Below are 24,318 nucleotides of genomic sequence, written 5' to 3'. Positions count from 1 at the left end.
ATTTAGTCCGTTATTTTGAGGTTTTACTATACTGACATTGACATTTTATGTTAAAAGGAAAAAAAGGACACGGGGTAAGAGAGATCACCTACAAAGCGGAACAACCTTATGGTGAATCTATTATCTCTCCCACTACAGGAAAACTTCCTTAAAGATTTCTCTTACCCAGATACTTTTTTTAAATTGAAAAAGTAAATTTAGCATGTAGATTTTAAGCTTACCATGGCATGGGTACCAGTGATTACTAGAGAGGCAGAGACAGCCTCTGTTTAAAATATTCTGGTCACTCAGAAACACTTAGCATGAATACAGAATGTGTGAGTTCCAACTCTTTTCCAAATCTGGGATTCAGACCATGGTGGCAGATACATAGAATGTCAGATGGCACAGATTTTTTTTTATATAGAATCTCTTTTCTACCTTCTTATCCACTGCACTTGCTCTTGCTTCTCGTGTGGGATACCCTGCTTTCACCTGGTCATCACAGAAAATCTTAAGAATTGCTACTCTGGGCCGGTGGCTCAGTTGGTTGAGAGTCCTCACATACTGCAAAAGGTTGTGGGTTCCATTCCAATCACAGGAGGCAACCGATCGATGTTTCTCTCACCTCAATGCTTTCTCTCTCTCTCTCTCTCTCTCTCTCTCTCTCTTTCTCTCTCTCTCAAATATATCCTTATGTAAGAATAAAAAAAATCCAAAAAATAAAATAAAAACAACTGCTAATCTTAGGGGTGGAAGACTTGGCATGCAAACAACACAGCAATGTTAGCCATTTCTAAAATTAGAACTAATTTAATTTAGATGGTTTAAAATCTGGACGCGATTTCAGAAATCATCTGGGATTCTAGACCAACTTTTTCAGTTCATGTGTACTAACTATACTCAGCCTCACACAGGTGACATAACTTCTTAAAACTCACTCAGACAATTAATGGCACAACTGTGGCTGAAATTCAGGTTTCTGTATTTCTGGTCTAACCCTCTTTCCACAACACATTGACCATTTCAAATTTTGTAAGTAATGAATTATGGTAGAGATAGCATGGACTTTGAAACTAGAGACACAAGGTTTCAAAGTCTGATTCAACACTTACGTCACTTGTCTTCTCTGAATGGGAGGTTCCTTAGATGGAAAACGAGGATAAAATGGAGATGATGGCATAGAGCCTATAGGTTAGAAATGATACTATAGGTAAAGCACCCCGCACATGTACCAGGAGGTACCCCAGGAATAGTAGTGGTGATAGCTAAGGCTATTATTACTTTTTGATAATTTGAAAAGATTAGGGATGTACCTAATTGAAGTTGGTTCCTTCTATTAACAGCATAGGGCTGCCATAAATTATATATTTTTGAAGTCATTTGTTTTAAGCAAAAGTGTTTTATAAGTTTAACCACTTATGGAGTGAAGTAGAATGTCTTGATATTTGTCCTATTATTAACTTTAAAAAATATATTTTATTGATTTTTTTTACAGAGAGGAAGGGAGAGGATGTCAGAAACATCAACGAGTGAGAAACACGGATCAGCTGCCTCCTGCACACCCCCTACTGGGGATGTGCCCACAACCAAGGTACATGCCCTTGACCGGAATCGAACCTGGGACCCTTCAGTCCGCAGGCTGCGCTCTATCCACTGAGCCAAACCAGGTAGAGCATATTATCAACTTTTTTTTGATCTTCAAAGGATACTATTAGTTTTAACATCTCAGGATTTGGGGTGTGTGTGTGTGTGTGTGTGTGTGTGTGTGTGTGTACACGTGGGTGTGTTAAGAGGATTAATTTCCTTTGGTACTCAGAAGGTACTTTAATTAGAATATCAAAAGTTTGTCATGATGCCTGAATAAAATTGTTCTCTTCAATCTTTTATCTGTAATAGACTAATGTTGCTAACAGTATTTATAGGGTCATTATTTTCAACTGTTTCTTAACACTGAACAATATTATTTTAAGCTCCAGCCACGTGGATTTCCAATAATTATATAATGTTTCTCAGTAATGATCTGTTGCTTAAGATACACATTTTACACTACCTTTCAACACATACTTGATAACCTCTCATTTACTAACTGCAATTGAGGCGAATTCAGTCTTGGCTAATTAAGGGCTCTTAGTACCCCCTTATACATGTTATTCTTGATGACATACCAATAGAATTAGAGTCTATTTTATTTTTTAATTACAATAATGAAAATGTGAAACTTAAAAATATTAGAACGTTTAAGGACATTTAACTATTTTACAAATAACAAGTCCAATGTTCTACGGGGGGTTTGCAAAATGGCAGAACCTTCCCAACCCAAACCAGAATGATTGCTTGTCCAGGGCTCCTTTCAGAAGCAAACCCACAGCCAGGTCAGGGGTTTAGGCACTGAGAGGAAACCATCTATAGCTGGGACAAGTAAATAGCACATCATTTTAATGTTGGCTTTCTTGTGTCCACTTTAGTTAGTTTCATTTGTTATTGTTAACACAGTCTTCAAAAGAAGTTTGGCGAATAAAGTGGAATTGAAGTGGGGAATATCATTATAGATAAAGAATTCTACCTCTATAAAGTTATGAAGTGATAGCAAGCTTTGCAATAAATAGGTCACCAAGACAACAAATTGAAGATGCTAAGAACACACACACACACACACACACACACACACACACGCCTACAATGGCCTATTTCCAGAATAACTCTACCCTTCTTCACCACAGACTATGTGCTTTAGCTAGATTAAAAAGAAACATAAAGGGAATAACAGTAATTCAACTTTCCTCTTCTGTTTCACATTTTTGAAAATTACCACATAAGCAAAAAAAAAAAAAAAAAAAAAAGCAAGAGAACTAGGAAGTGAAGCATATGTTTGTCAATTCAAAGCAAGACCAAATGGAAGCAGAAGTTGCTAATATGGTTTCAGTATTTTGTAAAAGAGCCAGCTGGATGGATGACAATTTTTCTACCCCTGCAGGGCATCAAAGCTTTTAGGAAATCATTCTTTTCACACATATTAACACTTAGCTTATTAAAACAGATGATACTTTTATTGTAAAACAGCCTGGGTACAGGCTAGACACATAAAGCACGAAAGAGAAGACTCGTTTTGACCACCCAATCTGACAAACAGAGACCCTGACAGGGCAGAACAGGGCGGGACGATGACGTAGCAGGACCTTCCGTAAGTGCCACAGCTGACGTGTCACCACGAAGCCCGTGAATTGCTGTTATGAAAACATTTGCTGTAGCTCGCATAATTAAATGAAACTGCCAGAAAGCATTTCTAAAATGCAGAGATGTACATAAATAAATACAGTTCAAAGCAAATCTTACATTTCAGAATCAGCCTTGTGGCGAACAGACAGTTATGTCACAAGCAAAGTAGCATTTCCTTTGGACTGGCTGTGAATAATTACAGATGAATGACAACATTGTTACTGAAATGGACTGCTCTCTTAGTCTCCTTTACAGATATTCAAGAAATGGCTCAAGGATCATGAGATTTAAAGTCCCAGTCCTCTCCCTAATCGGTTTGGCTCAGTGGATAGAGTGTAGGCCTGTGGACTGAAGGGTCTCTGGTTCGATGCTAGTTTAGGGCACATGCCCGAGTTGCGGGCTTGATCCCTAGTGTGGGGCATGCAGGAGGCAGCCAATCAATGATTCTCTCTCATCATTGATGTTTCTATCTCTCTCTCCCTCTCCCTTCCTCTCTGAAATCAATAAAAATATATTTTTTTAAAAGTCCCAATCCCCCATTTCTAGGAGCTGTTGTGCGTCAGTGAAGACCTTCCTACTGACAAAGCTGCACTATTATACCCGTTAGCACACATCAGCACTGTCAGTCAAGGTCAAAACGTTCAACAACAGGTATCTGCCTTCACTGCAGCTTATTTCTTTGTTTGCCTGAAGAGTATTTCACTGACTTAAAACAACTTTTAGGGCAGGCCCACGTCCATTACAATCGGATCCTGTGTATGGAGCCCTGCAGAGGCCAGTGAAATGACGCTGGACACAGTGGTAAACTGATGATCATCTCGCTTGTTAAAATTCACTTCAGAAGGGCTTTGAGACGCTCTTTCTAACAGTGACAGTTTTCATGTGCAAAGAGAAGCCAATTAAGGTTTCCATCAGCAAAGAATTAAAATTGTCAATGATATTAGCTGCATGGAAGTAAAAGGATCAAAAAAGGAGAGTCTAGCCCAGACAGCATGGCTCAGTGGTTGAGCATTGACCTATGAACCAGGAGGTCACAGTTTGATTCCTGGTCAGGGCACATGCCCAGGTTGCAGGCTTGATCCCCAGTGTGGGGTGTGCAGGAGGCAGTCGATCAATGATTCTCTTTAATCATTGATGTTTCTATCTCTTATCTCGCTCCCTCTCCCTTCCTCTATGAAATCATTAAAATATATATATATTTTAAAATATATATAAATATATATTTTATTAAAAATTATATATATTTTATATATATATATATATATATATATATATATATATATATATATATATATGGAAGAGTCTGCTTTGCCAACACATCAAAAGGCAACTTTCCCTTCAGAGCATCTGTAATGCCAGCACACCTTGCAGAGTAGTTACTTACATCAAACAACTTTTCTATATACATTTCTTCATTGACCTTTTCTCGAAGAATATCCTGATTCTGCCGAACAAACATAATATAGGTGTCTGCCAGATCCATTCCTGGTTTCTGTGGTGAGGGAAAAGCATGGCGAAGAAAATAATATCAGACCTTAATTGCAAAAATATTTAATCACAACCCCGGAAATTATTCACTAATCATTTCAAAAACTGCTCCAGAAAAATATGCTCAAGCCCAAATGAACAGTGAGCACCCTCAGTAAACTCCACAATTAAAGTAAATAAAAGTTTATCACTGATGTCTATAACTTGAGGTCATAGTTATTCATCATTACTAAAATGATTAGAAATATGTGGTTGTAAACTAGATATATATTTTTAAAACGTCTATCTTGAGCCTTTGGTGAGAACATCATCCAGTACATCAAAAAAGCTGCGGGTTTGACTCCCTGGCAGGGCACATACCTAGGTTGTGGGTTCTATCCCCAGCCAAGCACATATGGGAGGAAACCGATCAATGTTTATTGCTTACATCAATGTCTGTCTCTCTCTCTCTCTTTCTAAAAATCAATAGAAATTTATCCTTGGATGATAATTTTTTTAAAAAGGCTATCTTAAAAGGTCAACTTTTTCAAAAAATTCCCACATGCAATAATCATTTCCCAATTTCAAATACAATTTGTTTTCCATCATCTTTGGGAGATTGATCCACATCTATTAAAATAAATATGTTGCCCTGACCGGTTTGGCTTAGTGGATAGAGCATTGGCCTGAAGACTGTAGGGTCCCAAGTTCGATTCCGGTCAAGGGCATGTACCTTGGTTGCGGGCACATCCCAGTGGGGGGTGTGCAGAAGGCAGCTGATCAATGTTTCTCTCTCATCGATGTTTCTAACTCTCTATCCTTCTCCCTTCCTCTGTAAAAAATCAATAAAATATATTTAAAAAAATAAAATAAATATGTTAGCTTTCCTTGGTTGCCTTCCTCAAGTATGGGTACTTAAGGAATACAAAATAAATTTTCTTACTAACCTGAATAAAACCTTACTAGGAAGATACTGGGCAAAAAACATTTAATGCATTACAAAATGAAACATAAAGCAAAATTTTGAGTTTATCCATTGCTTCTATTAATTTACATTTATCGACACTATCTCAAGGTTTTATTTTATTTTAGAAATGCGATAAGAGTATTGATAAAGATCCAAAGGTGTGGATTAGATAACTTTCCAAAGTTATCCAACATTTGGTGTTAGAGGAGATAGAGCAGTTAATATGATTCCTTCTTGCTATAAAATCAGTACGAGGAAGGGACAAAACCTGAAGGCCCCTCAAGAGTTTTCCTTCTAGGCTTCAGTTCTTCCTTGAGTTTCACATAGCTGAACAGTTAATAAAAATGTTTATTTGTATGATCCACCCCTGGGGTTGAGTCATAACCTATGTTGATTTACTTATTCAATTAGTATATGGCATTAGTAATAACTAAATTATAGAATTGATGCCAAATAAGTTAGACTTGCATCATTTCATATCCACAGAATGCACTTATCTATAATAATAAAAGTGTAATATGCTAATTAGACTGGACATCCTTCCAGATGAAGCCAGGGCTGCAAGGGAAGCCCGGGTCCGGGTGCCAGAGGAAAGCTGGTGCTAGCAGCCAGGGGAAGGAAGGCCTACTCTTGCATGAATTTTGTGCATCGGGCCTCTAGTGACCTCTATAAACAAACTCATTTTGCAAAAGTAAGTACTGCAAGGAAAGTAGGTGAGAAAAGATATGGATGATTTAACTATTAAGTAATACTTAATAAGGTTTTAACTTATTAAACATTAATAGTTAAATGAGGCATATGCTGTGGGAAAACAACTCAAGGTATACATCTGAGTGATGTTAAGACAGTTGGTAGTGCCTTCTCCTTAAAAATGAAGAAAAGTTCTTACCACTTAATTTTTTTGGGGGGGGGAGCATATATTATATACAATGATAAAATTCTCTCTCTCTTAACCAGGGCACATTACAGGCAATGAGCATATCTCATTAGTAAAATTTTGATTTTTTGGTAACAAAGTTATTTCTTGGTAATGAGCATCACAAGTTTTTACTGCTTTTCTATTTAGCCTAAAGGGAAATATACACCACACAAATTCAAGGATCCATTCAAACATAACCCTGATATAATAAAATTAGTTTTCAGTTATAATTTGAAACAGCTATATAAATGTCTCTCCTTCAAGAGCTTCTATTGACAATGTAGGTAATTATATTCCAAGCATATTGGCAGCAAGTTACAAAATTCATTCCTTCACTATTTTCCTGCATAATTCTCATAAACAATGTTTAAAAGTTGAAATAACTACAAAGACAATCAAGCGAAACCTAGGTTGCTTTCTTCTGTGGTGTGCGGGTGTTTATATATCAGTTTTTCCAATGAAGAGGCAGGGTGATTCGTAGAAAGATTACTGACTACCAATAAATATGTGAGGACAACTCATTCATAAGTGTTTCTGTCCATGCCCTCAAACTTTGTCAAGATACCAAAAAGGAAAAAATTCGGAACACACACCACTGTAGAATGAAAATGACATGAGAACAATTTTCTATACATAACACATTAGCTCAGTGTTGGAGTTGCAGGCAGGTGCCTGGGAACAAAATGCTACGATGCATATGATACTGAGGGGTTGGGAACAGCCCTGTAAAGTAGCAGTTCAAGAATACACACATGGAGACTTACCTTCTCCATTATTTCCCCCCACCAACCCCATTTTCATTTCTGTCTTTCAAAGGAAGAGTATGCTTGGAAGTTGAACCTAGTCAACCACTTGACCCATCAGGCTCACTGGAAACTAAGTCATAGCCATGAGGACTGGAGAATAATGGCTTTAAACACTTGCCGTAGACTCTAAGGTATTTTTTATCTCCTTGATCACTTTCAAGATAACATTAGACATCATGAAACACTGTCCAGGAAGAGTTTATCTTCTACCATCTAAAACTAACCATTTATAGCTTAGGTCCAAGAGAAAATGAAATGCTGTTCTCTTTGGCAGACCCCAGACACGTGATACAGACATCTGTGAGCTGAGAAAATTCTACGACTTTCTAAGGAAATGAGAATCTCTGGTTGAGAGTGTGAGGTAAAGCTAACTTAAAAGTTTATTTCAACCAAGTAAGTGTTTCTGTGTTTTTCTTTCTGAAATTACATTTTCTCCCCTTTTGGCAAATTAAGATCAACTTGCCTGGAAAACAAACCTAGAATTCTTACGGTCCTCATTAGCATTATTTTTTTCTCCTTTCTCTTTGAGCTGTTTACCTAGTTTTGAAACTTTGACATATGGGAATTTCACACCTAGTGAATATATTTTCATGTGGCTTGTGGCATGAGATATATTCATTAAAAGAATACACACAAGTAAGAGTAGCTGCAACAGCTGGTGACATTTGCCAATTAGAATTATAGTTCTTTAAAAACACTTTCTCCTTCCTTTGCTGTATGAAGGGTAATTATCTCTGATAAACTGCTGAAGAGATGTAATTTTCCTTTTAAACAGTTTCTACTTATAGGACAAATGTGTTTGGATAGAAAACATTATCGCTGGTTCAGCGGCTCCTTCGTGCAAAGACTGTTTTATGGCAGCAAGATTTACATACTTTGGAAGTCACTGCATCTAATTCCATAATTACATGCTATCTTGTTAGGAAATGAAGTTGAGTTGAAAAACAACAACAACAACAACAACAACAACAACAACAACAACAACAAACTGAACACATTCCGTTAAGTTTTTGTCTTTTTGGGTGTAAATGAAAAGAAAGCACATGACAACATCGCGGAGACAGAATATCGCTACAAATTCTGGCGCCGGTGGCTGCCCACCAAACTTGCCCACCGACCTCAGCGAAGGGGCAGCTGTGAAACGTTAACCGCTGTGCATGTGGATGAGTTTGTATCAAGAAGGTTTTATTCTAGAGAGCTATGTTTACGAATCCTTTCTATATTGGTAATTAAATTATAGTTTTCCTAATGAAGATGAGGAAATAACCATTAAAAGCCACCCAGCAAGCACACTCGGTACTAAATACCACTTAGAGAGAGTAAATGCTTTTTTTTTTCATGCTCCCATTTGAACCTCTGAGAGCCACAGATCACTATGCATTAACTTTCCCACCTAATAAACATTAGGGCAGTCGTTTCTAAATCAAATAGGAGTCCCTAAGTTACTTCTAATTTGATTCAGAAAACAGAATTTGGCTAACAAAACTGCACTAAAAGGGCACACACACACACACACACACACACACATAAAAAAACCAACTAGAAAAATTCTCAAAGAAATCAATACATAGTGAAGGAAATGAAGGTTGGCGAGGCGAGTTCCTCTGACTGCTACAAAAGTAATAGAATGCACCGGTGAGTGAAGGAGTGTAAGTAGGGGTGCAGACTCCAGCAACTTTTTTTTCAACTGTTAATCACTAGCTCACCTAGTGCGGTGAACATGCTGTTTTAAAAAAGAGAAAAAAAAATCCTTGTTAATTATATGCTGTAAATGCTCTTGCTTCCTGCTGCTACACCTAATCCCACAGGTGCAAGCCTGAGCTCCCCCCATTCCCCGATAGGTGGGTGCAACACTGCCCGTCATTTCTCACAGCAACAGATTTAGATACAGAGGCAGCCGCTTAACCTTCCACGGGAGGTTAACGATACACTGTGCAAACACTGTCATGGTGTCTATTTAACAAGGAGGCACATTTTAAAAATATACTATTCTAGTCTCAAAGATTAATGAGAAGCTACAGTATAATCTACTTAAATGAAAAGTGCACTTCTCACAACTTAGAAAAGCTTGCCTTGAAGAACAAATGGAGAGCGAAACTGTGATAACCTGATTTAGGACAATCTGCCTGCTTTGGAAAGAAAATACTATTACCCTTTGGAAAAAACAAACAAATCTTGCAAGATTTCAAATATCCGCATGTCTTCTCAAGTTGAAATTGTCATAGGAACAAGTTATATGTCAGTCTAGCATTTTAGATTCAGAGAGTCTATAACTGATCATCAGGAACATGGGACCTAGTGCTACAAACACATAACTTATTCTAGGTTTTGCTAAAAATAATATATTTTTTCTTTTGTTAATATATCCTTTATTACTTTGACATTTATGCAAGAATATCTATCTATATATAGTTTAAATATATTTCTTTATTGATTTCAGAGAGGAAAGGAGAGGGAGAGAGAGAGAATCATTGATCGGCTGCCTCCTGCACGTCCCCTACTGGGGATCGAGCCCACAACCCGAGCCGGAATTGAACCTGGGACCCTTCAGTCTGCAGGCTGACACTCTATTCCAGTGATGGCGAACCTCTTGAGCTCGGCGTGTCAGCATTTTGAAAAACCCTAACTTAACTCTGGTGCCGTGTCACATATAGAAATGTTTTGATATTTGCAACCATAGTAAAACAAAGATTTATATTTTTGATATTATTTTATATACTTAAATGCCATTTAACAAAGAAAAATCAACCAAAAAAATGAGTTCGCGTGTCACCTCTGACACGCGTGTCATAGGTTCGCCATCACTGCTCTATTCACTGAGCCAAACTGGCTAGGGCAATATCTATATTTTTATACATGAGTAAAACTGCTCTTAAGGTTAAGCTTTTCAAAAGCATTTGGAGCAGTTTAAATAAATTATATGTTCTCAAATACTTAAAAATAATAGGCGGTTTTGAGTATAGCTATGAGGATTATGTTGTAAAAATATATATATTTTATGTTTGCTACAAAGCTGAAAATTATATTGTATTCACACAGAACAGCAAAAGGAAAAACACAGAATTGAAACCTTTAACTAGATTTATGCCAATTTACAAATTATATAAGCCCAGGAAAAGAAATAATTCACAAAAGGGGTGAGGGGAGAAGGGAAGAAATGTAAACAATTCACCAGAAAAATTCACAAGGACATAATGTTTTCAAGATTATTTAATAGTAGTTTATTTTTTAAAACAATGAATTAAAAAAATTCTCATTATTCTCTAGAAAGATCCCAAAATATTATTTCCAGTAGTGAAGCAGCCATGAAGTCACCTTTCTCTTTGTTAAATTCAAAGTATTTAAAATTCTTTTAATTAACACTATGATGCATTTTGTTTCCAAATTAGGAAGAAAATTCTGAATTAAAGACACTGGCATCCAGATCCTTTTGAAAACATCTTTTAGGCATGGAGCACGTAACGTGTGTGTTTTGAATGTGTCCATTTCGTTCAGTCTCACATTTTCAAGGGAGAGGAGCTCCATTACTCCAGAGTTCTTGGTCTGGATAAGGATCTTCTATGAATATAGTCAGTAAAAAGCAGATTCCTACCATAATGCTATCTATAAGAGTATCTGAAGTCAGAGTCTGCTAGAATGCTCCTATAACTTAGGTAGTCATATTGAATTCATTCTTAACATTCACATGAATATTTCACACAATTTCTTCTAAGCAGTGAGGTAGTTTATGCATTCATAGGAGCAGGTTATTTTAAATATTAAAAGGAATACTGCCCTGGCTCATATGGCTCAGTTGGTTGAGTGTTGTCCTGTGCACAAAATGATTGCCAGTTTGATTCATGGTCAGGGCATATGCCTGGGTTTCAGGTTCAATCCCTGATGGGGGGCAGCCGATAGATGGTTGCTCCCACATAGATGTTTCTCTCTCTCCCCCTCTCTCTTCCTCTCTCTCTAAAAATCAATAAAAAATCTTAAAAAAGGAATTCTGAATGATAGCTTAAGATATTAGCCTCCAACACTTAAGGAAAAGAGGCAGGTTGATTTTCAACTGAGATTTAGGGGTTCAATTTTAATCTTTCTGTGCCTTGGCCATTTGAGACTATGAGCATTTAGTATCTCTTTTGCTATTTCTGATATATAGCAAGAATAACTAACATTTCAGATTTAGAGAAATAGCTACTGATACAAGAGAACCAGACAAGGGGCATGCTAATAAGTGTATCACATACTAGCTTTATCCTATTGTTTTCATGAGTGATGGTTATATCGAAGACGAAGGTACTGAATCTACCAGCTTATAATAGTGTTCACTAACCTTTCTGTCATCTATCTACAGTTGTTATAATGTCAACTACAAAACTGCACTGAGGCTCCGAAGTGAAACTGAAATGCTGTGGGTATTCTTTCACTTGGCTTTGAAACTGTATATTGACTCTGATTGACTGAGTCCCAATTTGGAACCTTTCAGATTTTGGCTTCAGGAAGACCCGAGGATGCTAGAATGTTTGGTTCCAGGGGTAGCCTATGGATTGAACTTATGTGAGAGAGACGAGCCAAACATACAAAACACAAAGGAGTAAGTGAGAGAAGCAAAAGGCTCCTGTAGGAAGCACAGTGCACACCTCCCCCACTCCTATGACGGCGAGGCCCTTCCTCCGGGCCTGGCGTACACCACTCCCTCTCCGGGCGCATGTCCCAGGGGGCAGGTGCTCCTTTCCCCGGGTTCTGCCTGCCTCACATTCTGACGTAAGGCACTGAGTATTCGAGTGGCCTTATGTAAGTAATAAACAATATCAGAAGCAATAAAGCAAAGAAAGTAGGGAAAACACTACTGTAATGAACTGGCCAATTGTGCCTTTCAAAGTCACCCTTAATATATGCAAGGCGCTTAATCTAAAATAAAAGGAATTAAATAAAAAAAACCAATCTAACACTTTTTACTCTGTGGAAGGAAAAGAATGTTTCCTTTGGAAAACGCTCCTGTTCTGAAGAAGGGAAACTGCAGAGAAATGCATGGGAGCAAGAAGCACCAAGCCAGGTAGGAGCGATGCCAGCCCCACTTATTGTCACAGTGCTTTTCGTTTACAAAGCGCTTTCCTGTTAACACCCACACCGAATCCCCCTAAGGACCCAGCGAGGGGGACAGCACAGGGACTATACGCATGCTCACTGCGCAAATGGGAAAAGGGAAGCCCGTGGGGCAGAGGGCAAGCAGGGGGCAGAGGTGGAACTTCAATGAAGATCCTGGACTCCACATCACACCCATACTGTCCATTATTGACTTTTTAGAGAGACAGGAAGGGAGAGGGATAGAGAGAGAGAAACATCAGCTGCCTCCAGCATGTCCCCCACAGGGGATCAAGTGCCCTGACCGGGAATGGAACCGGTGGCCTTTTGGTTCCTGGGTTGATGCTCAGCCACTGAACTACACCAGCCGGGTTGTGTGTGCACGCACGCGCATGTGCTTTAAATACTTTCATAATTTCTGTTACCATAAGATGCTCCAAGCTTATCTTGTATAATTCCTGTCCCTGTCGTGGTAGCAACCATTTCTAAAATGAGTCCTGGATCATTTTACTGGGGATTAGAGAGCAAGATTTGGGCACTAGGTGTGCTTGTTGCTACTGGGGTATCATTGCTTCTAGGCTTTCTCACTAACAAAAACCAAGGGAATAGATGTGTATATACTCAACAATAGGAAAGCAACCCATGCATATACATATATCTAAAAATATTTCTACATGTAACCGGCTCTATCTATATTAAGCTAAAGCCAAGTTCATACTAATGTCTCCAACTCTAATTCATCAGCACAGGGATCATTCTAGCCTCCATTTGCTTGCCTCCAGCCTCTCATTTCAACAGTGAGAAACTCGGCTCCCACCAACCACCATCCCTTTACTTAATTGTTCGGTTCCAGTGTCCATGTATAATGGTTTCTGAATTGTCAACCCGTGGGAAAACACTTTATCAGCTAGAGTATAGCGCTTATGCACAATTCCTTTTTCCTTTATTTTTACAGATTCCACTCATTTCCAGTTACTCAGATCAAAACCTTTTCCTCCATCTTTCTCAGTGACGTCATTCAACACATTTGCAATAGAGTTAGTTAGCTTATTTTATCACTGTCTCTTTTCCATCCTGGGATCCCAGGATATCCTAATTGAATTTTTAAATTTGCATATATTGAGGTCTAACCTTTGTGCTGTACAAGTAGGTGTTGACAAATGTATAATGTCATAGGTCTTTGGACTGGTTTCACTGCTCCAGAAAGTTCCCTGGGCTTCACCTCTCCCACCCTCCCTGACCTTGAAGTTATGGCAGCCATGAATCTGCTTATAATCTTTACAGTTTAACCTTTACTAGAATGTGATATAAATGGAGTCATACAGTGTGCAGCGTTCTCTGGCTTCTTTCACTTAGCAACATGCCTTTAAGATTCATTCAGGTCTTCTCCTGGCCTGGTAGCTATTTTCTCTCTCTCTGCCGAATTAGTATTCCAATGGTATGAGTATGCCATTTCTTATGTAACCATTCAGCTACTGAAGGACATTTTGGTTGCTCCTAATTTTTGCTGATTATTCATGAGGCTGCTATGAACATCTGTGTGCAGGTTTTGGTGTGGACACTTTAAAAACTCAGTCGGATAAACACCTAAGAGCAGAGCGCAAGTGACAAGCGGCACAGTAAGACTGGTTAGCTGTACAAGAAACTACCAGTCTCCCAAAGTGCCCGCATCATTTTGCATTTCCACCAGCAATAAATGAGAGTCCCTGTTGTTCTGCATCCTTGTCAACATTTTACTACTGCTAGTTTTAAAATTTTAACCATACCAATAGGTGTGTAGTGGTATCTGTTTTAATTTGCATTTCCCTACTAACAAGTGATGTTGAGCATCTTTTCATATGACGATTTGTTAACCATACTTCTTTGTTGCAGTGTCCGTTCCCAGATTTTGCCCATTTTTAATTGGTTGCTTGCTTTCTTATTGGTGAGTATGAACCATTCTCTGTATATTTTAGGTCTAAGTCCTTCATCAAATATGTGTCTGTGGCTTTTCATTTCTTAACAGTGCAGAGCAATCAATTATTAAGTCCAACTTATGATTTTTTTCATGGATGTTTTTGGTGTTCTATCTAAAAAAATCATCACCAAATCAAAGGCCACCCATATTTCCCTTATGTTTTCTTCTAGAAGTTTTGTAGTTTGCATTTTACAGGTAGGTTGTTGTTTTTAAATCAGATTTGAGTTAAGTTTTGTGAAAGGTGAGCCAGTGTTCATTTTTTCTCATAAGGTTCTCCTTAAAAGACTACTCCAGGGCGGCAAAGTTCCTGGAGTTTTAGCATAAAAAACATTAACAGTCAACAGCCCTTCATAGCTTTTGAAGTTAATATTCAGAGGCATCAATAAGAGAGGTGTAATGTCCAGATTCAGGGAGAAGCTCTTTCCTTAGTAATCCGCCGTGGCCAGACCACATGTATAGTTCAGTAAGCTCTGCGAGGAGCAGGGAGGTGGCCAGCTTGATTAATAGTGACATTGGTAAACTGGGATTCATCTAGAGCAGTGGTTCTCAACCTTCCTAATGCCGCGACCCTTTAATACAGTTCCTCATGTTGTGGTGACCCCCAATTTCATTGTTACAAATTGAACATAATTATAGCATAGTGATTAATCACAAAAACAATATGTAATTATATATGTGTTTTCCGATGGTCTTAGGCGACCCCTGTGAAAGGGTCATTCGACCCCCGAAGGGGTCGCGACCCACAGGTTGAGAACTGCTGATCTAGAGAGTGACTCCCATGATGAGTACAACTGCTATAGCTGCATTCATGATCTATCTATATGTCTATCTCTTTCATCCCTAACACTGAACAGCTTGTGGGCATTATGAATGTCCAGGGCCCAGCACTTAGTACTTGCTCAATAAACATTTAATTAGTGAGTTCAGTGAAGAAGTTGAGGATGTTTAATGTAGAAAACAATAATTCCTCAGGTAATATATCCCTTTGAGTATCTCTTGGGAAGAGGAGGCATGATAATTATCATCAAATACTTGAAGGGCTGTCATACAAAAGAGGGATGAGAAGCAAGGCTGAAGTCAGAGAGCTACAGAATTTCAACTCATTATAGATAAGAGGAGGCTGCCTTATGGTGAGTCTGCAATCACTTAAAACGTTTAAAAGCCTCAATGAATGTTTGTGAGGGACATCAGGGGAGGCGGTTTCTGCATTTAGAAGGAGAGTGAATGAACCACTTTGTGTAACTTTCAACTCTGAAGTTCTAGGGCAGCAGTTCTCAACCTGTGGGTCGTGACCCCTTTGGTGGTCGAACGACCCTTTCACAGGGGTTGCCTAAGACCATCCTGCATATCAGATATTTACATTACTATTCATAACAGTAGCAACATTACAGTTATGAAATAGCAACGAAAATAATTTTATGGTTGGGTCACAACATGAGGCACTGTATTTAAAGGGCCAGAAGGTTGAGAACCACTGTGGGGTCTAACAGATCTAGTAGAGGGTCAAATTAAGAACTTCAGAGCTCTAAGAACAGGAATAATTATGGTGTTCCATTCCATTAATAATTCAAAATAAAAACAAAACAATATTATAAAACGTGATAGTAATTCCAATGAAGTTTGTGTGTTCCAGTGATTACTTGTCTCTTTTTAAGATAAATATCGACTGTTTCTTTAATTCTTTCTTTCTCTCTTTTGTGATGCTGCTTTGCAGGACTCTACACAACTGATTATTTCTGCTTATTTGCCCAATAGTGATTTTCTGATTCCTGGTAGAAGACAAGGAGTACACGACTTCTTTGGGAATCATTCATAAAATAGAAATCCCTGTTCCAAAGAAACCCCATGCAAAGGCAATAAAGCTGATGGTCTATTTATTTAAACTGTCCATTTTTAAGAGCCACTAGAGGCCCGATGCATGAAATTCATGAAAGAGTAGGCCTTCCTTTCCCTGGCTGCTGGCACTGGCTTCCCTCTGGTACCCGGAACCCGGGCTTCCCTCACAGCCCGGGCTTTGTCCAGAAGGTAGTCTGGGAGGATGTCCGGTCTAATTAGGATATTATGCTTTTATTATTATAGACTAGAGGCCCGGTGCACAAAATTCGTGCATGGGGGGGGTCCCCTCAGCCCAGCTTGCACCCTCTCTAATCCAGGACCCCTTGGGGATGTCTGACTGCTGTTGGAAATCCCTCTCACAATCCAGGACCACTGGCTCCTAACTGCTCACCTGCCTGCCTGCCTGATTGCCCCTAACTGCCCCCCCCCTGCAGCTTGGTCACCCCTTACTGCCCCCCCGCCAGACTAGGTGCCCCCAACTGCCCCCCCATGAGCCTGATCACCACTCACTGCCCCCCCTGCGGCCTGGTCGCCCCCAACTGCTCCTCCTGCAAGCCTGGTCACGCCATGCAGCCTGCTATTTGGTCATTTGGTCGCCCCTCACTAACCCCCTGCCGGCCTGGTCGCCCCATGCAGCCTGCTGCTCAGTTGTTTGATTGCCCCTCACTAACCTCCCTGCCAGCCTGGTCACCCCACGCAGCCTGTTCGGTTGTCCCACACAGCCTGTTTGATCATCCGTTCGGTTGCGATGGTCACTTAGGCTTTTATATATATGGATAGCAGCAATAATAAATCTGGGGACCATGTAGTTCACAGTATAAAATATTATGCATTTACAAGGCTTGTCAGTACTAAAACCACTAACATTCATAATGACAATCCAGAGAAGCGATGCTGCACAAGCAGTCTTACCCAAAGATGAGATTATTTATGTTCCATCTAGTTTTAATTTTAAGTTTTTTTCATTTGTACTCTGATTCTTTGAAAATTGGCATATGTGCCAAGATATATGATTACACAGAACATTTTATGCCTTGATCATATGTGGTAATAGGATTTAAGGCAAACATTAATTTTGTTATGATTAATAACTTAAAAATGCTGCACTAACTTGTTGACTGTATTTATCATGTGAATTCTTGTACTTAAGTTAGTTTCACAATCTCCTCTCATGGGATCTTAAGCTTTTAACAAATTTAGAGGTTACAATTATTTCTCAAGAATTCTGTGAAAAACTAAATATTAAAATGAATGAAAACTGACTTATCACACTTTTGTGTTTTGAAAATTAGTCCTCTGATGTAGCTGCTTCATCTTTATTGTTACTTTAACCCTGCAAGAAACCTTTTATTTATGGTTATCATGTGAAGGGGTGAGAGAGTGAGCATTTTTTCTATAAATAGTGTGAGGCATTTGCTCTCCCAGCCCGGGGTGTTATTACTACCCTCTGCAACTGGGCTGACATGTTCTCATGATGAACTGACCTCCATAAGAGTTCCCAAGTTACAGCAGAAAAAGTACAGAGAAACCCTGCCAGGCCTTGTTACGAGGACAAGCCCTTAAGAAAAATAAACTGCTCCCTGGGGGAATGGCACTGGTTTAAAGATTTGAAATACACCCACAGTGAACCATGATTATTTAAAAAAAATAATTACATACAGTTTTAAAAAGCAAATAAAAAATACTTACTGGAACATCAACATATTTTGCAGCCGCTTTCACCTTAAGTGGAAAAGAGATAATTATGAGAATTATATTCTTAGTTGCGAATAAGGACTATGATGAGTCAAAAGACAGCAGAAAAGAACGCATGCAAATACTTACAGTGAATGACAGAATGGATGAAAAGAAAGTGCCTTCATCGTATCTCGACAGCTTAGACAACACCCCTTCCAACACTGAAATAAACTATAGACAGTTTATGGTGAGTATTTAGAAAATACAAACTAGTAACAGAGCAAATGATTCCTGGGACAACTTCTGCCACAGCACAGAAATCCATGAAGTATAAACTGACAGCTGAGGGGCTGACTTGTAATGTTTGCTCTTTCATTTTGAAGATGAATTCTAAGGTCCTTTTTATTTGCTGGAAATCACGCAGACATTTTTAAAGATAGGAGAATAATACATAATAAGAGTTGGGTCACTATATGTGAACTAACTTAAACCTTTAGTAAATAACTTTAAATTTAAAATAATTTTCAACTTCACTATAGATGGTTAGAAGTCCTCATCACGATAAAAAATTATAACTCTGTATGAGCATGGATGTTAACTAGACTGTGATCATTTCACAATAGCTACAAGTATCAAATCATTAGGTTGTACACCTAAAACTAATATAAATCAATTATACTTCAATGAAAAACATATAGAAGTTATAAGTAATGATAGTCAAGCATAATCAAATTCCTTCTACCATATATCACTTGGCCATTCCGTAATGTTTTCTATGTATAGGAGAGGTTGAATAAAAAAAGAACAGATAATGATGTGTAACATTTGGGGCTCTTGTAACATTAAACCGAAGTCTGACATTAGTTAATAAGCATTTAGCAAGCAGTTCTAATTGTATATATAAGGATGAACCCCACTTTCAAAAGCTTACAAAGAAGTTGGGGAGCTAATACAGATATACACACTACAGGCTACAATAGGAAGAACTTAGCTGGAGAATATATATATACTGATTCTGTCACTTACTACTCTGTGAGCTCAGGCCAACCACTGCACCGATGGCTTTCTCCATCAGTTAAATTCTGTGTGCACGTGTGTGTGAATGTGCGTGTGCATGTGTGCGTGTGGTTTGGGGGGACATATAAAACTAAAATTAGTTTCAAAAGGGTTTTACATTTCTAAAATTCTATATTTCTATGACATGAAAGTTAAGACACATATACTGTAACAGTTAAAATGTGGCGATGTCTTTCATTGAGTGGAAATGTTAAGATCTGGCATAAAGATAAATAAGAGATATAAACAAGGATCTATGACCCTACCTCTTTCCTCTTTAGAACTAAAATAATATGTACTATTGACAAATTACACACTCCCAAAGGGAAAATACTGACAAGGTTTTTTAAACATGAAAAGGGAAATGAACAAAGGCTGGTTTTTGTTCACATAGCAGCTTCTTCAACAAAGTGATAATAGTTCGAGGGACACAGCTTATTGGTCTCTGGTGACTAGAGAGCTCGCCGAGAGCGCACAGGAGATAATCTTTTCTCCGTGGCTGGTCAATTACTGCAAAATAGTTTATGCAAAAGGAACAAAAACTTCCCTATAGGTTTCTCCATCACATCATGTGCGACATGATGTAAGAACACAGAAACAAAATCATGCAAACTGCCGCCTGAACTTTATTTTTAAAGAAGGAGGATTATGTAGAGCTGGCTAGTTATCCTAAGGGATACAAACAGCAAAAAACACAAAATTATAAACTGCTCACAACTAAAAGTCAATTTAGCGCTTTCCTCCTGCCCATTAGGATTTCTTACCAATCACAGCTGGCTAACTCAACTTGATGTGGTTCGCAAAGACCCAGAAGACCAATACTCCAGGGCTATGTCAGACCAGGGGAAGGGAATTCCGAGCTTAATGGCCCTCTGTGGAAAATGCCTCGTCTCTTGTAACTCAAATCTTAAGAGCCAGTGTGTGCTGGGTGATCTCATTTGCCACAAGGAGAGAGACAATTGCTATGGTTACCAGCCAACCTGAACCGTGGAAGGCTCTGGCATAGCACCTGGTTCTCGGTGTTTTCAAGTGAGTCTATGTTTACACATGTGAGCCATGCTGAGGGACAAGGCAAGGCAGAGGCGAGAGCCCTGTGGTTGGATTCAGAGGATCTGAATTCAATTTGAAGCTTTGCCACTCTCTGGCTATGAGACAGCAGTGTAGACATTTAGCTTCTGTGTATTTATCAGTAAAATGAAAAAAAAATAACAGCTGTTCTGCCTGTTACAGGAATGGTAAAAAGATCCATGGAGATGATTTATGTGAAAGGACTGTAAGAATGGCAAAATAGGAAATAAATGCAAAGAATTAATCCTCTTGATATAATTAGCTAAATCTCTATCCATTATATAAGTCTACAAACCTAAATATGTTAAGTCACACGTTAACGGGGGCAGCTTTAGGATTGTTTAGTGATGAGGAGTAATAATGAATTTGGTCATCAGTGAATGGTTTCCATACAATTGAATGATATCTAGGAAGGTACAACAGGGTTGAGGCTGTAAGTCAGAAGCTCCGCATTGGAATCCCATCTGTTTTTAGGGCATTTGGCTGATGTTAGAGGAGCAAGGCTTCCAACCCAAGTGGTCTGGCTCCAAAACCCATGATGTTTACCATCCTCCTACAGAGTTGTAAGCATTAAATGAGATGACATAAGTAATGTGTCCAGCACATAATAGGTGCTCAATAAATGTCACTTTGTTGTAATAATTTTTACTGAGCACCTAATATGAAAAATAAAAAAAAATATGAGTCTTAGCCCTCTCCCTCCAGGAACATACAGACTAGTGGGAGAGACAGACACGTATACGATTGTTCACCACGCAAGGCTGGAAGTGTCAAGGGCCAATGTAGACGGGCAAACAGTGTAACTGAAACTAGAGGAGGGAAAGAATGACTGACTGGAGGATATGGCTAAGCTTCCTTTACAAGGTGACACAGGGGCTGAGCCACAGGGTACCAGAAAAACGGTGGATACAATGACACCTGGGAAGCCCATTGGCACATGAGCCTAGGGCAGAAGTTCCCCTGCTTGGCAGCCTCTCTGGCTCATCTTCTCTTCAGAGTACGAAGCAGCCTTGGGTTATATCCAAGTCAGTCCTACGCCTGGACCGGTGTCACAGCATTCTTTGCTTCCATTTGAGTAATAGGGGAGAGCCTGTTCTTGGGTTTCCCCCAACCCCAAATGATCTCTGGGGAGGCATGACTCCAAGGACTTACACGGCAGTGAGCAGCAACTGCACCTCTGGGATCAATGAGGTGAGCCGTGCAGTTCCTACAGGAAGGTTATTCTTTTGTAAAACTAAACTCTATTAGCATCGAGATTGACTATGACTAATAACAATATATTTCCCATCTGGCTTTTAATTGCACAACACAGCAAGATTCCAAAGAAATCCAGTTAAATGCTGGGTTTGGTTGCTGTGTCTTTAACTGCTTCCTGTGAACTTTCTCTGTGCAGCTCAGGGAGTATGTAAATACTCACGGGCCTGCCTTGCGCACTCTGCTCTCCGAGGGTGTCCGGTTGGAATGAAACACCGTCATCTCCTTCTTCCCCTGCCCTTTATTGTGGATGCCATTTACCGGGTTTGTTGGAATAATATTTAACACATAAACTCTGTCTGGGTAATTACCAACTTTGCCTCCCCATGCATACTCTCAAGGCAATGAGAGATGAAAACATTTTGAAATGACTGGTAGAATGAAACGTAAAGCAGGCCACAAGGCATGCTGGCTTAAATTTTCTGTGGAATTTTAATAGGGTGTAAGATTCATTTTCCTACATGTATGGAGAGTAGAAACTAAGTCTAAGAAGTGATTTGTGAGGATTCTAACTATAGCGTGGTGGTTCGAAACACATACACTTCTTGCCTTTTTAGCTGCATTTCATGAAGTAAACAAGGGATATCTCTATCATTTATACTGCAAGTTATAAAACCTTCCACAGAAAAGAGATTCATCCATAAACAAGACTGATCTTTTCTGGAGGGTGTTTTGCTTTGAGTGGGGCTAGAGATATCTATAAGCAGATGCTTCATATTTGTTTGGTAATATCAGGACTAACTAGCAATATTAAAAATCCACATGGAACCAGAATACCATGGACTGGAACAAAACAGGTTTCCTTCCCTGAATGGGAATATTAATGTTCTGATGAAATGCAACTGTCTCTTCCTCATCTTTTTTTCCCCAAATGTGAATCCATTTCCTCTTTGAGCCTTTGATCTAATAACTCCTAAGAAGTCTTTCCAGCATATCCACCTCGGAATTAAGGATGGGTAGTATCTGACAGCATGGATTTACTCACGACATACCTTGCTCGGCAAGTTTCTTAGACAAATTCCAAAATATCACACCCAGTCCAGATGCCGGTGAATTCTCCATACTTTTCTCATTGTTTTCTTTCCCCTTGCCCCATAAATAGAATGACTTATATTAATTTACTTTCCTAATGGCTCCTAATAGTGTGTTATGCCTTCTAAGCTCATACTTGAGTTGAAAGTTGTCTTCTGAGCATATGGACTTGATCCAAAAAGTAAATTTAATCTAATTAATCTCACCAGGTTGAGCTGGAAATACTATTAATTACATCATCTAGGCAGTTAGGTTGGATTTGTTCTCTGTCCATCTTATTCTTAAGAGTAATTCAGGGGGAAATATTCTAGGTTATCAAAAAGAATATGAGGGTGTGTGTTTACACCTATACAACTATATATTTATGTCTATATCTATATGTATTTAGTGACAGAGCATAAAATGTGTATTCTTTTTTAAGTTCCTTTTTGCAATAATTGATGAGTTAGAAAGTTGAAACTTCCTCTCAGGGACAGATCAGCGTATAGTTAAAGCCATATTCCACAAGTCTCTGTGACTTTCATACAGGAATTTCATACAGAAAGGAATACCACAACAAACACATTACATTGAAGGACTGATCACTATGCAATCAGCCCTGGACATAAAACAAATTGTATGAAAACATGAATGTGAAATAATAAATTATTACTAGAAAACAGAGTTATTTTTAAAAGAATAACAATGGCAAGTAAAGCCAAAATTAAGTATAAACAAAACATCAAATATTGTTGAGAAAGAGTGTTCAGATGTTGCTTGTAACTTTCTTAAAATTTGAACTTTTCTTGCATCCTTTAAACTACTATTTCTCAATGAGGTATATAGAAGCATAACACAGATATTTCTAAAAATTCTCAGAAATAGAAAATATTTTTAAATTTTGATTTTAGAAGGTGAACAAATAGTACATTACCTTTGAAACTAGCAGTGAAAGGAATTCTTTTACAGTGTTGTCAATCAAATCATCTATTTTGGAATGGTACTGTTGCTAGATATTAAGAGACAAAGATGCATTAGTTGATGTGGACACAAAACTTTAAAGCTACTAGTTATGACATATCCGATTTACTTAATATGATCATCTTGAACATTAGAAAAACAAAACTTTGAAAATGATCTACACTTTTTGCATTGTTGTTTGGAAATTTTCCCATGTGCTTTGTTGAGTTAAGCAGCTAATGGGGTTATTATATAGATGAATTGAGTTCTTATTCTTATTCAGACGGAGGAATGTGAAGGATACTTTTTGTCTTCTCCTCTATAATTAAGGTGGCCATGTATTTTTCTAAAGGGTTGGTTTAGCTGGAGAAGCAAAAAGACTAGAAAAAGATTTAATTAATACAGCATTTCATGTCTGACAACTCTCATTCATAAGATATTTTAAATGTGCTCTAGAAATAAAATGAGCTCCCAATTGTTCACTCTAAAAGGACGTTTTTGTCGGTGCGGAGAGCAGCAGTTTATACAATTCTCACAATATGCTTAAGCAAGGGCAAAATTAAAATTTCATCAAGAAAGGTGAATAGATGGTAACAAATTAATAGGCCATAAAAGATATAATAAAACGGCACTCACTCCCCATCATTTTATTACTGCTTCCTCATGAAAAAGGCACCTTTAAGTAAATGCAAAAAAAAATAAATTCTATTTAAAATAAACCTGAAAGACACACACACACTCTCTCTCTTTTTTTTTGCTTTCTTTAGAAAATACTAGAGAGTTCCATTCTTAAATTAGCAGGAGCCTCAGCTTCTACGGCGGCATGTGAAGGCACATTCACTTAAACAGTAATTCTTCCTTTAGAAGCATTTATCTGACAGCTGATTGTCCCCAGGAGCCACTTCACAGAAAATGTGACTTGTAAAGACTAACCCTATCTTGATGGTTCAAGGCTTCTTGGAATAGCTAACATAATGCATAGAGTAAAAGTACTCAGGTCAGTGTAAACACTAGACCAACTTAGCTGCTGGTTGAATGGTTTCCTAAGATGTAAGTTTTTGAAAGCTATTTTTTT

At 38.4% G+C, this 24,318-nt stretch overlaps 1 protein-coding gene across 1 annotated transcript in view; it reads right to left on the bottom strand.

The window, feature by feature from the left end:
* CADPS2 (calcium dependent secretion activator 2) overlaps positions 1–24,318 on the bottom strand; it is a 378,380-nt gene that overhangs the window by 21,647 nt on the left and 332,415 nt on the right. The window contains 4 exon segments of the mRNA XM_023755323.1: positions 4,583–4,690; positions 17,907–17,939; positions 18,042–18,125; positions 23,218–23,292. Coding sequence (XP_023611091.1) covers positions 4,583–4,690; positions 17,907–17,939; positions 18,042–18,125; positions 23,218–23,292 — 300 coding nt within the window.

This window comes from Myotis lucifugus, unplaced genomic scaffold, assembly GCF_000147115.1.
Source record: "Myotis lucifugus unplaced genomic scaffold, Myoluc2.0 scaffold_73, whole genome shotgun sequence".
Classification (NCBI taxonomy): domain Eukaryota; kingdom Metazoa; phylum Chordata; class Mammalia; order Chiroptera; family Vespertilionidae; genus Myotis; species Myotis lucifugus.
This window is presented reverse-complemented; position numbering and strand designations above follow the sequence as displayed.